General features: G+C 56.1%; 1 protein-coding gene across 1 annotated transcript in view; it reads left to right on the top strand.

Annotated features, from left to right (window-relative positions):
• LOC115640152 (nck-associated protein 1-like) overlaps nt 1–13,533 on the top strand; it is a gene marked incomplete at both ends in the record, with an annotated part of 47,624 nt that extends 34,091 nt beyond the window's left edge. The window contains 3 exon segments of the mRNA XM_030542993.1: nt 10,697–10,790; nt 11,964–12,080; nt 13,312–13,533. Of these exon segments, the coding sequence (XP_030398853.1) occupies nt 10,697–10,790; nt 11,964–12,080; nt 13,312–13,533 (433 nt within the window).
• Nucleotides 13,534–13,753: the final 220 nt, after the last annotated feature.

Below are 13,753 nucleotides of genomic sequence, written 5' to 3'. Positions count from 1 at the left end.
GCCCGTAGAACCCGACCGTGTTCGCCGGGGCTCTTCCATAGCAGCTCACAGCCATAGAACCCGACTGTGTTCCCCAGGGCTCTTCCATAGGAGCTCACAGCCATAGAACCTGACTGTGTTCCCCGGGGCTCTTCCGTAGGAGCTCTCAACCCATGGAACCTGACCATGTTCTCCAGGGCTCTTCCATAGGAGCTCACATCTCATAGAACCTGACTGTGTTCCCCGGGGCTCTTCCATAGGGGCTCACAGCCCATAGAACCCGACCACGGTCTCCGGGGCTCTTCCATAGGAGCTCACAGCCCATAGAACCCGACTGTGTTCCCCGGGGCTCTTCCATAGGAACTCACAGCCAGCGCTTAGCTGTTCAGATTCCAGGCACCCTCTCCTTTTTCCTGGATGTTCAACTGCGCTTTCCTCTTTGTTAGTTTCTGTTTTTAACCTGTCAAGGGATTTGTCTGGGGATTGTGCTGCAGTGAGATGACCGTTTCCTAGGGGATGGAGGAGGGTAGCTGTGTGGTTAAGGCTTTGGACTAAGATTTGAGAGATCTGGGTCTAATTCCCCGTTTAGCCATAGACTCTGTGTACGTGACCTTATGCAAGGCACTTAATTCATCCTGTGTCTCTGTGTGGAACAGAGAGTTCCCTCCTCACGGGGGGCGGGAGGAGAGGCTGTTAAGCAGGTGCTCGGTACGAGGATGAGGAGCTGGATAGTTGCCTAGGTAGAGTTGCCTGGTGTCCATTGCGGTGGTGCTGCAGGTAACTCACGTGTTGCATGGACAGAACTAGCTTCAGGCATCTCCCTGCCAGCTGTTGTCTCACACAAGGTGAGAAGGCTCATGCTGTCAGACAGAGCTGCTGTGGACCAGGTTCAGATTATGCCATTCACCCTCCTCCATGTGTGACCGGCGTTTCCTGTGTCATCTCATGTCTCGCTGCAGCATTGCCAAGCTGTGACCTTCCTTCTCTGCCCACCTGGCCAGAACTCTCCCCTAATGCCGCAGCTACCACATGCCCCTTCTGGCCTGGATGCCTGCAGTTCCCCTACACTCCCCCGTCCATTTCGAATGCTGCTGCTAAGGTCATCTGCCTGGGTCGTTGCCCAGGCCACGGCATCCCTCTCTTGGCCACCCCTCTTCCAACACAGACGTCTACCCTCACCCTGGCAAATCCTTCCCCCCTCCACCCTGCACAGCTTAGTCCCAACTTCTCACTACCTACTATCATATCACAAGCTCAGAGAGACCCTGCCCTCCTTAGCCTGATTCCCCACAGTCCCCTCCACCCTCCATTCCCTGAGCAGATCCATAAAGCCAGCAGCTTTGAATTCCCCAGGCGCCCCGCTCTGCAATGATGCAGATAGGAAACTGAAAACTGGTGCTTGTTAGACTGGTGGAGAGCTGCCCTCACATTGCTGCCTGGCCACAGATAGAGCTGGTGTGTGCCGTTACTGCCACTAGGTCCCTCCTTAGCCCACAAAGTCCTCGGGGCAGCGATTCACATTCGTTCATCTGTGCAGCACCTGGTGCCCTGGTCTTGACTGAGCCTCTAGGTACTATTGTAACATAAGTGATAAATAACCATTATCTCAGTGTGTCCACAACACTCCCCTTCCTGGAGAAGAAACCACCCTGCCCTCCGCCCCTGTGACCCAAGGGCCTCTTGGTGCCAGCTGGCAAAGGGGGACATAGAGGGAGAAGGTAGCCCTGAGTTCACCAAAAGAAAGCCATGTAAGGTGTCTGCTTACAGCCTGTCACACACATCAATCATTACGAGACCTACGTGCAGAAAATATGTGAGGAGTTCTGGGTATATGCTGAAAATTATGTGCTCTCAGCATTATTGTTAAAAGCCGGTCAGTCATGCTTGGAGACAAACTCCTCCAGACAGGAGGTGGGAGACCCTATCGCCCTGGGGCATTGTGTATGTCACACCAGAAGTCTCTTAGTGAAGTGAGGCAAATGCTAATGAAGAGCTGGCAGAGATTTCAGAAGCAAAGGAACAGGAAGAGATAGACAGTGGGGGATGGGGGCCTGTTTTCAGGAGAAGATCAGAGTTCTGCGCTGGTATTTCTGGGCGTGCAGAGAGACACTCTGGTGACGCGAAGCTGCCAGCAGGGTCGATCTGATGAAGGGGGTCCCAGCCATGCTGGTTGAAAAGGCCTGGAGGTAAACTTGGCTGCAGGAGACAGCCTGGCTTGTGGGTTAAGTTGAGGCTCTAGAAAGTTTTATGTGTAATCCTGTGTTTCCAGTCCTCATACCTACTGCCACTGGAGTCTCTGATAATAAACTCGTTCTCGTTTTCACTGTGGCTGTAGCTAAGTGCGGTGTGTTAAGCGGAGTGGTGATCCTGAGTTCTGACCACTTTGCTGGTGTGCACTGTTCCTTGGGGAGCAGACTCGGAGGGTTCTGTGATTGTTCTGGATTGAGGCTGAGCCCTCCAGAGGGATGCTCAGAGGACTCAGGGCTGGTATATGCCTATCGCTGACCTGTACAGACAGGGTGAGGCCGGGGCAGGCCTGCGAGGCCGGGCTTGTCCTGTCAGAGGCTGGTGGAGTCACGGAGCTGATCCACAGCAGGCACAGACAAGACTCTCACACTAAGAGCAATTGATCGTGAAGGGTCTGGGTACTGCTGGGGAGCGTCACAGTGGCATAGTTGGCCGGATCTATACTCAGTTTGCAGGTTAGCTAAAGGTCACGCTCCAGGCACTTATATACAGTTAACGTAGATACCCGGAGGCTCAAGGTAGAGAAAAGGCTGTGGTTTGTTGTTCTCGGTGTGTTTCTTTTGAGTAAGGGAATTGAGCAGCAGGAAAGGCAGGGTCATGCTGGAGGCACCAGGAAGCAGCAAGAAGAGTCGCTCACTCCCAGACACAGCACAGACACACCTGTACAGTGCACAGACTCCCAGAGCTGCTCCGTGTGGAGCCCTGGCCAGCTCCCACGGGCTGCTCTCTGCAGCTCCACACTCCCCAGGCTCTCCAGCTAGGAGCTAAGGTGAGTCTTTCTGTACAGAGTAGCCTGCTGCTCCTTTGAGTCTCTCCCTGAGCTGAGCCCTTTATATGGACCAGGCCTCTACTGGGAAGCAGCCAAAGGTGAAAGTAAGCCGGTCCAGGCTCAGAGCTCCCCGTGGCTGTGGGCAGCCCAGAGCCCTTTGAATCCCGGCCACAGCTGGGATTTAAAGGGCTCAGAGCTCCCCGTGGCGGCGGGCAGCCCAGAGCCCTTTGAATCCAAGCCGCGGCTCCAGCGGCCGGGCAGGGGCCGGGATTTAAAGGGCTCAAAGCTCCCTGCGGCTGCGGGCAGTCCAGAGCCCTTTGAATCCCCGCTGCGGCTCTGGCGGCTGGGCTGGGGTCAGGATTTAAAGGGCTCAGGGCTCCCCTCAGAGGCAAGAGCTCTGGACCCTTTAAATCCCTGCCCAAGTCCCGCAAAGCTCAGGGTTCCCCCTGGCAGCCAGAGCCCCGGGCCCTTTAATTTGCCCCTGAGCCCCGGGGGACTCCCAGCCACCTCTTCAACTGGGAGCCCCTGGTTGATTTAAAGGCCCTGGGTCTCCTCAGGCCTTTAAATCTTGAGGTTACTTTCACCCCTGGAAGCAGCTAATCAGTCTAGGTGGCGGCTGGGCCTTGTCTCCCCTTAAAGATCCTGTCAGCTTGTGACAGGGCTTAGGGCCTGACCCTCGCAGCCTGTCTCTAGGGGACGTTGTGAGGCTGCACCTTGCTCTTAGGGCTTCTTGTCCCTTACTAATCCCCGACTGTTGTACGAATATTGATCTCAAAGGCCTGAAGAGTGAAAGAGGTTTTAAACCCCATTGCTGTCCAGCATTAAACACAAGCTAGCTTCAGCGGGCGTTGGGCATACCCAGGAGCATGCATGCATTCACATTGGACCCTTATTGATTAAACACATGAAAGAACAAGAAATCAAACCCAGAGTTTCCATTGAAACTGTGGTTGAGTGATTATGCAAAACGAACATAGTCAGATCTGCCACAGTCTCTCTCCTTCCGGGGTCAAAATATCAGTCTCCTATTTTCAGAACAATCTTTCTTCAATAAAAAGAGAGGTTAATTTTACTTGCAGGCCGGATGTGAGGGGAACTCATGTGGCCTGTTCTAACAGACAGACCCAAGGTGGAGGAGAAACGGGATAGAAAAGATGGATGAAATGCAGCTTTTGCTGATGTTTTTGGAACACTGGATTGCTGGTTAGTTACAAGTGGGTGGCTTGGCTGGCAAGTCGACCATGACACCTACTGCTTGGAGCCTGGTTAGTTACAATCTGGTCAGGGCTGTCTTCGGGTTGGATCCTTGCTCCTTAGGCAAGGCAAGTTTGGATGAATGCAGTAGAGTTGACTTCAGATTCAAAGAAAAGCCAAGAGAGTGAGCTAGGTTAGGAGAGACACTGTGAGGCAGAAAATAACCCAAGAAGGGAAGGGAATACAGTGCAGGAACTTACATGCCTTTGCGGTGCTGGTAATTAGCTATCCCCTCTTGCGGGCTGAGGGCTGGATGTCAGGATAATGGGATGACTTTCAGCATTCACAGGTGGAAACAAGCAGGGCCAGCCAGCCTTCCCCCATGATAAACTTTGCTCCCACATTTGCTTGTTCACCAAGTCCGATCCCCCGACAGTCCTTGATTTGCACCGAGCACTGGTTTGTTTGTGTTCTGTTGCACCATTCATTGTTATAAACACCTGGACCTATTTCCGTGGGTATTATAACATCTTATGAACTCATTGAACTTAGGGTAACTTTGTAGGTGCAGTAATTGCAGCAGCCCCCAGACAGTCAAGCACTGAGGACTGGGCAGTCAAACAGCCCCAGTGGAGCTGGTCCATTACAAAGCCACCAGCTGGAGCTGACCAGCAGCCAACCCCCTGCTCGCCCTCCAGACTGGAGGGAAGGAATGGGAACACTGCTAGTGGCCAGAGCTGGCAAAGTGCCAAGGCAGTGCTCTGAGACCATGCCAGGGGGAGAGTGGTGGCCACAGTGCAAGCGGTCAGCATCTTTAGACCCAGTGCTGAGAGAGAGCTTCTGCTATGGGGTGCAGAGCTCCTGTGCCAGTGCTGAGCAGATCCCCGAGTTGTGCCCCACTGCCTACCCACAGAGAGCTCAAAGTGCTGACCAGGCAGGAGCTGCCCAGAGCAGGGCTGCAGCCAGGGCAGGATCCTGTGTGCCAGTGGCCCAGGCAGGAGACCTCTCAGTGCAAAGGATGCTGTAGAAGACACTAGAAGAGAGGGGAACTGCTTGGAAAGAGGAATACAAGAGCCATGGTTCTGGAGAAGAACACCATGCGTGGGCCTCAACATCAGAACGAGGTGGCACTGGACAAAACTGAAACACATTTAAACTGAGCCAGGCAATAGTCTTATATGTACTGCACATTTAGCCTGTGGAACTCCCTGCCACAGGGTGTCAATGATCCCAAGAATTCAGCAGGGTTCCAGCAAGGAGCACGTATTTGTATGGATAGGGAGAACATGCCCCACTGCACAGAGCAGCCATGTAGGTGTGCAAGGGCTATCAGTCTCCCTGCATAAAACAACCACTAATAGGGTCTTGAAGGCATTGCCTTTATGACAGGGGTGGGCAAACTACGGCCCACAGGCCAGATCCAGCACGCCAGCTGTTTTAATCCAGCCCTTGAGCTCCCGTTGGGGAGTGGGGTCTGGGGCTTGCCCTGCTCTGGTTCTCCAGCCGTGGAGCAGGGAAGCGGGCCGCTCCACGTGGCTCCCGGAAGCAGTGGCATGACCCCGCTGCAGCTCCTACATGTAGGGGCTGCCATGGGGCTCTGTTCTGCACGCTGCCCCCACCCCAAGTGCCGCCCCCACAGCTCCTATTGACTGGGAACTGCAGCCAATGGGAGCTGCAGGGGTGGTGCCTGTAGACGCGGCAGCATGCAGAGCTGCTTGGCTGTGCTTCTGCATAGGAGCCAGAGAAGGGACATGCCTTTGATTCTGGGAGCCGCTTGAGGTAAGCACCGCCCGGAGCCTGCACCCTTGAGCTCTCCCCACACCCCACACCCAGCCCTGATCCACCTCCTGCCCTCAAAACTCTTCAATTCCAGCCTGGAGCATCCTCCTGAACCCTAAACCCCTCATCCCCAGCCCCACGCCAGAGCCTGCACCCTGTCCCGCACACAACCCCCCTGCCCCAGCCCTGATTCCCCTCCTGCTCTCTGAAGCCCTTGGTCCCAGCCCAGAACACCCTCCTACATCCCGAACTCCTCATCCCCAGTCCCACTCCAGAGCTTGCACCCCCAGCCGGAGCCCTGACCCCCCACCAGCCCTCCAACTCTCCCACCCCAGCCCAGAGCCCCCTCCTCCACCCTGAACTCCTCATTTCCTGCCCCATCCCAGAGCCTGCACCCTCAACCGGATGTGCCGTGGCCCTTGGGCCAAAAAGTTTGGCCATCCATGCCCTATGAGCAGGTTACGCCCTGATCTCCCCCAGGGGTTCCCAGTACTTTCTCCTGAAGCAGCTGGTGCCCCTGCTGAAGGCCCAGGTCTGATCCTCTTTGGCAGTCCCTATAGGGAGCTATATCCTGGTGCTCTGTCCAGACCTGGGGCCAGCTCCTGAGTTCCTAACGTCACTGTCTTTCCAGCCCCAAATCCCCTCTCTAGAGTCACAGAGCTTGGTGGCTGCGCTGGGGCTGTAGATTCGATCACTCTGCTCCCCAAGCACAATCCCAAGAGCTTGGAGCTGCCCGTGGGGGGCGTTCAGGGCACTGTTGGCTCAGAGTGCCAGGGAGGGTGGCACCATCCAGCAGCAAACACAACTTGGGCTTAAGATGCTCGGTGCTAAGGCTCTTATCTCCCAGCCCCAGCCCTTGCCCTCCTGAGGAATAAAGGGGTCTCTCTGGGGCTTGGGGGTCAGCTAATTGTGACCCTTGGGGGTTACCTGAGGTATCCAAGGGGGATCACTAACCTGCTCAGTGGAGAAAGCCCTGTCTGCGCCCACGGGCAGAAATGGTCCCCAGCCACCAGCTGCTGGCAACACCTTACTCTTTCCTTCTGCGGCTGGCAGCTGACACTCCACCTTGTTACACTTGAGTGCCCAGTCCCTTGTCCTCCGGACACCCGCAGCGTACACTGGTTCTCTGCCTCCGTGGAAACAGGGCCCAGGGCGCGGGTCTCACCTCCGTTCAGTACTCTGGGTAGCACAAGGCACTTAGACAGGGGTCTGGTAAACGCAAATGGAAGTTTACTTAACGGAGCTTGAGACCGATTCAGCTAAAAACAAGTCCAAGGATTTGGAAACAAGGTTACAGCTAAAAGAAACAATGAAATGCAATCCACAGCCAGTGTGTGTTAACGAGCGATGTCCTAATACGGTGTCTCTCCCCCTTGTGGTGCTCGTCCAGTCCAGAGAGCTGGGCTCCACCTCACACACCCGCTGGCAGTTTCTCCTGTGCAGTGGATAACACCTCGTGTCATTTTGGCTGCTCTCATACAGTTACAGGCTCTTCCGATTGTCTCTCTGCCCAGAACATTCTCCTGGGTTGGTTGGGTTTTGTAAATGCTGATGTCTTCACCTCGCGGAGCCAGTGAGCCAAGGGCTGTCTGCACGGGGGTACCGTGCTCTCAGTGTGGATGGTGTTAGCCCTGAGACACCCCTCCCCTCAGGTGGCAGGTTTCACTGCAGCAGTTTTGCAATCTAACAGTCTACATTTTGCATCTCTCGCAAACTGTGTCCTGTACGAACATCTGGCAGTAGCCACGGCACTCTGCTGGCCTAGCTTTTGGCAGAGACCACACACAACCCCCCTTGGGGAGATATTGAGCAGATGGTTGGACATCAGGGTGACATACCTGCCTGGCTCAGTCTGTGTCATACTGATGCTGTGATGGGGATGGGACTTCTCTGACACTGGATTTGATGGAGGTGGGGGAACGACCTGCTCGCTGATGCACCCCTCCCCCACAGTGGCACTCACCTGTGATGAGACGCGCCTTCCTGTGGAGATCCCAGGGCCGTTTCACAGCAGCTTCTTCCAATGGCAGAGTCTGTGTAAATGCACCATTGCTAGCTAGGCACGGCACAGTCAGACCAGGTGCAGGCTCCTGGCTAGGCACAGGGCACGGCACAGTCAGACCAGGCGCAGGCTCCTGGCTAGGCACAGGGCACAGCACAGTCAGACCAGGCACAGGCTCCTGGCTAGGCACAGGGCACAGCACAGTCAGACCAGGCACAGGCTCCTGGCTAGGCACAGGGCACAGCGTGGTCTGGCCGGGCGCAGGCACCTGGCTAGGCACAGGGCACGGCACAGTCAGACCAGGCGCAGGCTCCTGCCTAGGCACAGGGCACGGAGCGATCAGACCAGGCATGGGTTCCTGGCTGGACACAGGGCATGGCGCGGTCAGGCCGGGCGCAGGCTCCAGGCTGGACACAGGGCATGGCGCAGTCAGGCCGGGGGGAGGCTCCAGGCTGGACACAAGACATGGCGCAGTCAGGCCGGAGGGAGGCTCCAGGCTGGACACAGGGCTTGGGGCGGTCAGGCCGGGCGCAGGCTCCAGGCTGGACACAGGGCATGGCGCGGTCAGGCCAGGGGGAGGCTCCAGGCTGGACACAGGGCATGGTGTGATCAGGACGGGGGGAGGCTCCAGGCTGGACACAGGGCGTGACGCTGTCAGGCCAGGCGCAGGCTCCAGGCTGGACACAGGGCATGGCGCGGTCAGGCCAGGCGCAGGCTCCAGGCTGGACACAGGGCATGGCGCGGTCAGGCTGGGCGCAGGCTCCAGGCTGGACACAGGGCATGGCGCGGTCAGGCCGGGGGGAGGCTCCAGGCTGGACACAGGGCATGGCGCGGTCAGGCCGGGGCAGGCTCCAGGCTGGACACAGGGCATGGCGCGGTCAGGCGGGCGCAGGCTCCAGGCTGGACACAGGGCAGGCGCGGTCAGGCGGGGCGCAGGCTCCAGGCTGGACACAGGGCATGGCGCGGTCAGGCCGGGGGAGGCTCCAGGCTGGCCACAGGGCATGGCGTGATCAGGGACGGGGGAGGCTCCAGGCTGGACACAGGGCATGGCCGCGGTCAGGCCAGGCGCAGGCTCCAGGCTGGACACAGGGCATGGCCGCGGTCAGGCAGGGGAGGCTCCAGGCTGGGACACAGGGCATGGCGCGGGTCAGGCCAGGCGCAGGCTCCAGGCTGGACACAGGCATGGCCGCGGTCAGGCCGGGCGCAGGCTCCAGGTGGACACAGGGCATGGCCGGTCAGGACGGGCACAAGTTCCAGGCTGGACACAGGGTGCGGCGCAGTCAGACCAGGCACGGGTTCCTGGCTGGACACAGCGTGCGCCGCAGTCAGTTTGGGCACAAGCTCCAGGCTGGACACAGGGCATGGCAAAGTCAGACCTGGGGCAGGCGCCTGTCTCAAGTACCTTAGCTTTAATCCAGTCCTCGGGGTCTCTGCATGGCTGCTGCAAAGCGTAATTCCCAGCTCAGGGATATCTACATGCGCTAGCTTTCTACGAGCTAGGGCACTAAAAATAGCAGTGTGGTGGCACAGGAGCTGCGATGGGGGAGCTATGATCCTATCTGAAACCCTAGGTCCATACTTGGGGGGCAGCCCTTTGTGACACGGCCGTCCAGCCAGCTGCACTGGTGTAAATCGTGTCTAAACTAGGGGCTTGTAGCAGGGGCTAATATCAAGCCACTTCTGCCACCGTTTGGGTCCAGTAACTCCCTGCTGTGCTGCGGGACACCCCAGAGAGCGGCGCTCTCAGCAGCTGGTCCCAGCTTGCTGCTCCTTTCCACTGTGTTCTGCATGTTTCCAGGGAGAAAGTCCTGACTGCTGCCCCACAGCCTCCTGCAACCCCCACCAGGCTCCATTTGCTTCACCCTCTGGTGCCTCACACATTCCAGTGTCCATATCCCAGTGGGCTCTGGGCCCCCAGCTCCTCTGCATGGAATACTCAGCTGGAGTATTGTGTCCAGTTCTGGGCACCGCATTTCAAGAAAGATGTGGAGAAATTGGAGAGGGTCCAGAGAAGAGCAACAAGAATGATTAAAGGTCTTGAGAACATGACCTATGAAGGAAGGCTGAAGGAATTGGGTTTGTTTAGTTTGAAAAAGAGAAGACTGAGAGGGGACATGATAGCAGTTTTCAGGTATCTAAAAGGGTGTCATCAGGAGGAGGGAGAAAACTTGTTCACCTTAGCCTCCAGAGATAGAACAAGAAGCAATGGGCTTAAACTGCAGCAAGGGAGATTTAGGTTGGACATTAGGAAAAAGTTTCTAACTGTCAGGGTAGTTAAACACTGGAATAGATTGCCTAGGGAAGTTGTGGAATCTCCATCTCTGGAGATATTTAAGAGTAGGTTAAATAAATGTCTATTAGGGATGGTCTAGACAGTATTTGGTCCTGCCATGAGGGCAGGGGACTGGACTCGATGACCTCTCGAGGTCTCTTCCAGTCCTAGAGTCTATGAATCTATGAATCTATGAAGGGAGACGCTCCTGGGGGAACAAGAGGTCTGTCTGGCCCCTGCTAGCCTGTTGCAGGAGGCTGTGGCAATATGTGGCAGAAGGGGTTTGTTTCTTCCTGGCTGATAGCTGCCCACGGCCTGCTGACCAGGCACTCACAGCAGCTGCCGTGTTTTCCCCATAAACATGCAGCTGGTTCATTACATGGAGTGGAAGCGAGGGAGCCTGGGAGCTCTCCAGCCTTGCTGACACCCTCCCTTCTCCTGGCCTTTCCCCCAGGTCACCTTGAGCATCTTCGAGCTGGCCAGGGCTGCAGGGATCCCATGCGACATTGACCCAGCCCTGGTGACTGCACTTTCCAACCTGAAGACAGGTAAGAGCCAGGCTGGGAGCTGCCAGGTCGGGTCACAGCAGGATCCCTCTAGCCCAGTCTCCCAGCGCTGACACCGCCCTAGGTTCTGGCTGCACTCGCACATTCAGTTGTGTTTTAACATGTGATTGTGAATTGTGAGCCATGCTTCTGTCCCAGCTCACACGCACGTAGGCTAGAGACATTTGTGTCTGGAACAATACTCAGCTTCCACAAAGGAGGGGTTCTGGAGGGGGTAGGCCCTGTCTACACTAGAAAGTGGTAGCGTTTTAACACTCCCAGTCTAGTCAAAGCAATACATTCCCACCCAGCATGAATGCAGTTATTTCAGTTTAAAGAGGCTTTGTGCCAGTACAGCTATACCCCGCTAAGGCTTGTGCCCGTGTGACTATATCAGTACAATATCACTCCCCACACCTGACAGACCCAAAACAGGACACTTTCCAGTGAGGGCCAGGTCTTAATTAGTCAAGTGCTTTGACGATACAAGTTCTAAGGTGACCTTGAAAAAGTCACTGCCCTGCTCCGTGCCTCAGTTTCTCCTCTGTAAAATGGAAATGATGATAGTGACCTTTGGGTTCTCTTCATTAAGGGCTTGTTATTAGCAGAAGCCCATAATAAGAGGGAATTGCCTTACCCTGAGGCATCTGGTGCCCGAGGCAGAACCCATCGCTAGCTCTGCAGTAGCTGCCTCCATGCAATGAGCGAAGCCAGTAAAGATTTGGGCAAGGATGACACATAGACCTTAATAACACATGTAGCATTGTCACAGGTGCCGCAGGTGATCCAGGGATGTTCCAGGGACACAGCTGGGATTCCCGTGGCTCTGGTCCCCCGGCTGTCTGCACGTCGCCCACCAGCCTGGGACACCCAAGGGAGCTCTCCCTTCCCCCACCACTTTGGTAGTTTTTTCCATAGTACACATGCAGCTTCAAGCGAATCTGAGCAGTGTCAGTTCTGTTCAGCAAAACTCAAAGCTCCGGAGCAGCAGGGACCTGGCTCCATCTATCAGATAATTTACTGGCCTGTCACAGCCGCTGGGTGATTTTCTATATATATATATATATATATTTGTAAGTCTGTCGAGTAGCCAAGCTGGAGAGAAGAATGGAGAGCGTAAACCGAGCTTACTACTGAAATCTCTGGTTGTGCATCTTCTCCCTCTCTGCCTGATAGACAGTTCGTCCCCTGAGGAGGAGTACAAGTCAGCCTGTCTGCTGCTGGTCTTCGTGGCTGTATCTCTGCCGCTTCTCGCCTCCGACCCTTTCTCCGTGTACAGCATCGAGATGGATGGTAAGAGGCCGGGACGGGCTGTTTTCCAAACGCTGGAATCTGTTCACCCGCCACACATGCCGATTAATGGCCCAGTGGCACTGTCTGTGCTTTTGTTGTCACTGCTCCATGACTAGATCCCCATCCTGCCCTGCAGGGGGCATCCCAGGCTACCACACTGCTTTCCTGGGTGAATGGCCCTGGGGCTGGGGGGAACGCTCAGGCTGCAGGGCAGTTTGTGGAAGTTCTTGTTACAAAACACACACTCCCAGGAAACAGGCCCTTGTTTCGCGTGTTGTTCCACACTCAACCTCAACCTGCATTAGTGGAAAGGCTCAGTGAGGTTCCGGAGCTGTTGAACACAGGCCTGGCTCACATTTCAAGGGAACCTGCCCCAGCTGACATGTTTAATTATTTCCATAAGTCATTTGTCATGAAAAATACAGAAACAACCAAAGAAAAAGGCCCAAGTCTCCCTGCTGGGACAGGGCTGCTTGCGCAGGTCGTATCAGTGACACGCAGGGGAGTTTGCAGCATTAGACCCTGATCCTGCCCCAGAAACACAGGACTGGAAGGACCCTCGTGTCCCAACCCCTGCTATCGCCAGTAGCTGCGTCAGAGCAACCCCTTCCTAAACATCTCACGCTCCATCTTCCAACCCAAACCTCCTTCCTCTGACAGTTAGAAACCTGCTTCTCATTTCCAGCCTTCGTTTATCCCTGGCCATTTGATCCCCGACCCCGGGGTTCGTGTGCCAGCCTTGTCTTCCCTGGCATTTCCCCCCAAAGGGTTTGCAGAGAGTGGCCCTCTCCCTGTCCACCTCACTTGCTAGGCCAAGCCAGTCTCTTCTGTAAGATCATCTCACTATCCCTGGCCATCCTAGAAGCCTTTCTCTGCACCTTGTTCCCATCAGCGAGGGTGGCCACAGCTGCACTCAGTATTCCAGAGACGGTCTCCCCAATGCCATGTCAATGGCATTAATACTTTCCTAGCTCTGCTGCCAATACCTCCTCAGACCGTAGGCACTGGAGTCACCCCAGTGACTTCAGTGAGGTTGAGATGCACATGTGTAAGTGCTCCCAGGATCAAGCCCTTAGGGGCAGGGGTGGTGCTTTGGAGCAGTGCAGCACCCGGCGCTCTGTTCATCACTCAGGGTACTGGAGGTGCTGTAAGGAGACAAGCACAGCCTCTCTGCCAAGCCGCAGTTTAGTGCTCTGTGAGTGCCAAGCCCCCTGTCTCCTTCTCCCCACAGATTACAGCAACAATATCCACTGCCTGGCCAAAGCCATCATCCACGTGTCTGCCGCGCTCTTGACCATCCACAGCAAGAACATCGAGACACACCTCAAGGAGACACACCACTCCGGGGCAGAAGGACCCCCCGCCGCTGAATTACTGCCGAAGAGGGACCCGTCGCCGAAGTGCAGTCAGGTCTTCGCCGGTAATTTGGTGGTGGGGGGCCCTTCTGTTCTGGGACCTGCCACTGATGTGCCCCGAAGACCCGGCACTTCAGCGATGGATCCTGGAACAGAAGGACCCCCCACCGTGGGTCTTTGGGGCACTTCAGCGGCAGGTCCCAAAGTGGAAGGACTCCCCACCACCGAATTGCCACCGAAGACCCGGAGCGGAAGAAGCTCCGAGGCTCCAGGCCCCTCGAGAGTTTTCCGAGGGCCCTGGAGTGAGTGAAGGATCCC

This window comes from Gopherus evgoodei, unplaced genomic scaffold (genome assembly GCF_007399415.2).
Source record: "Gopherus evgoodei ecotype Sinaloan lineage unplaced genomic scaffold, rGopEvg1_v1.p scaffold_216_arrow_ctg1, whole genome shotgun sequence".
In the NCBI taxonomy this organism is placed as follows: Eukaryota; Metazoa; Chordata; order Testudines; family Testudinidae; genus Gopherus; species Gopherus evgoodei.
The sequence above is the reverse complement of the archived record's forward strand: the minus strand, read 5'-3'. Positions and strand labels throughout refer to the sequence as shown.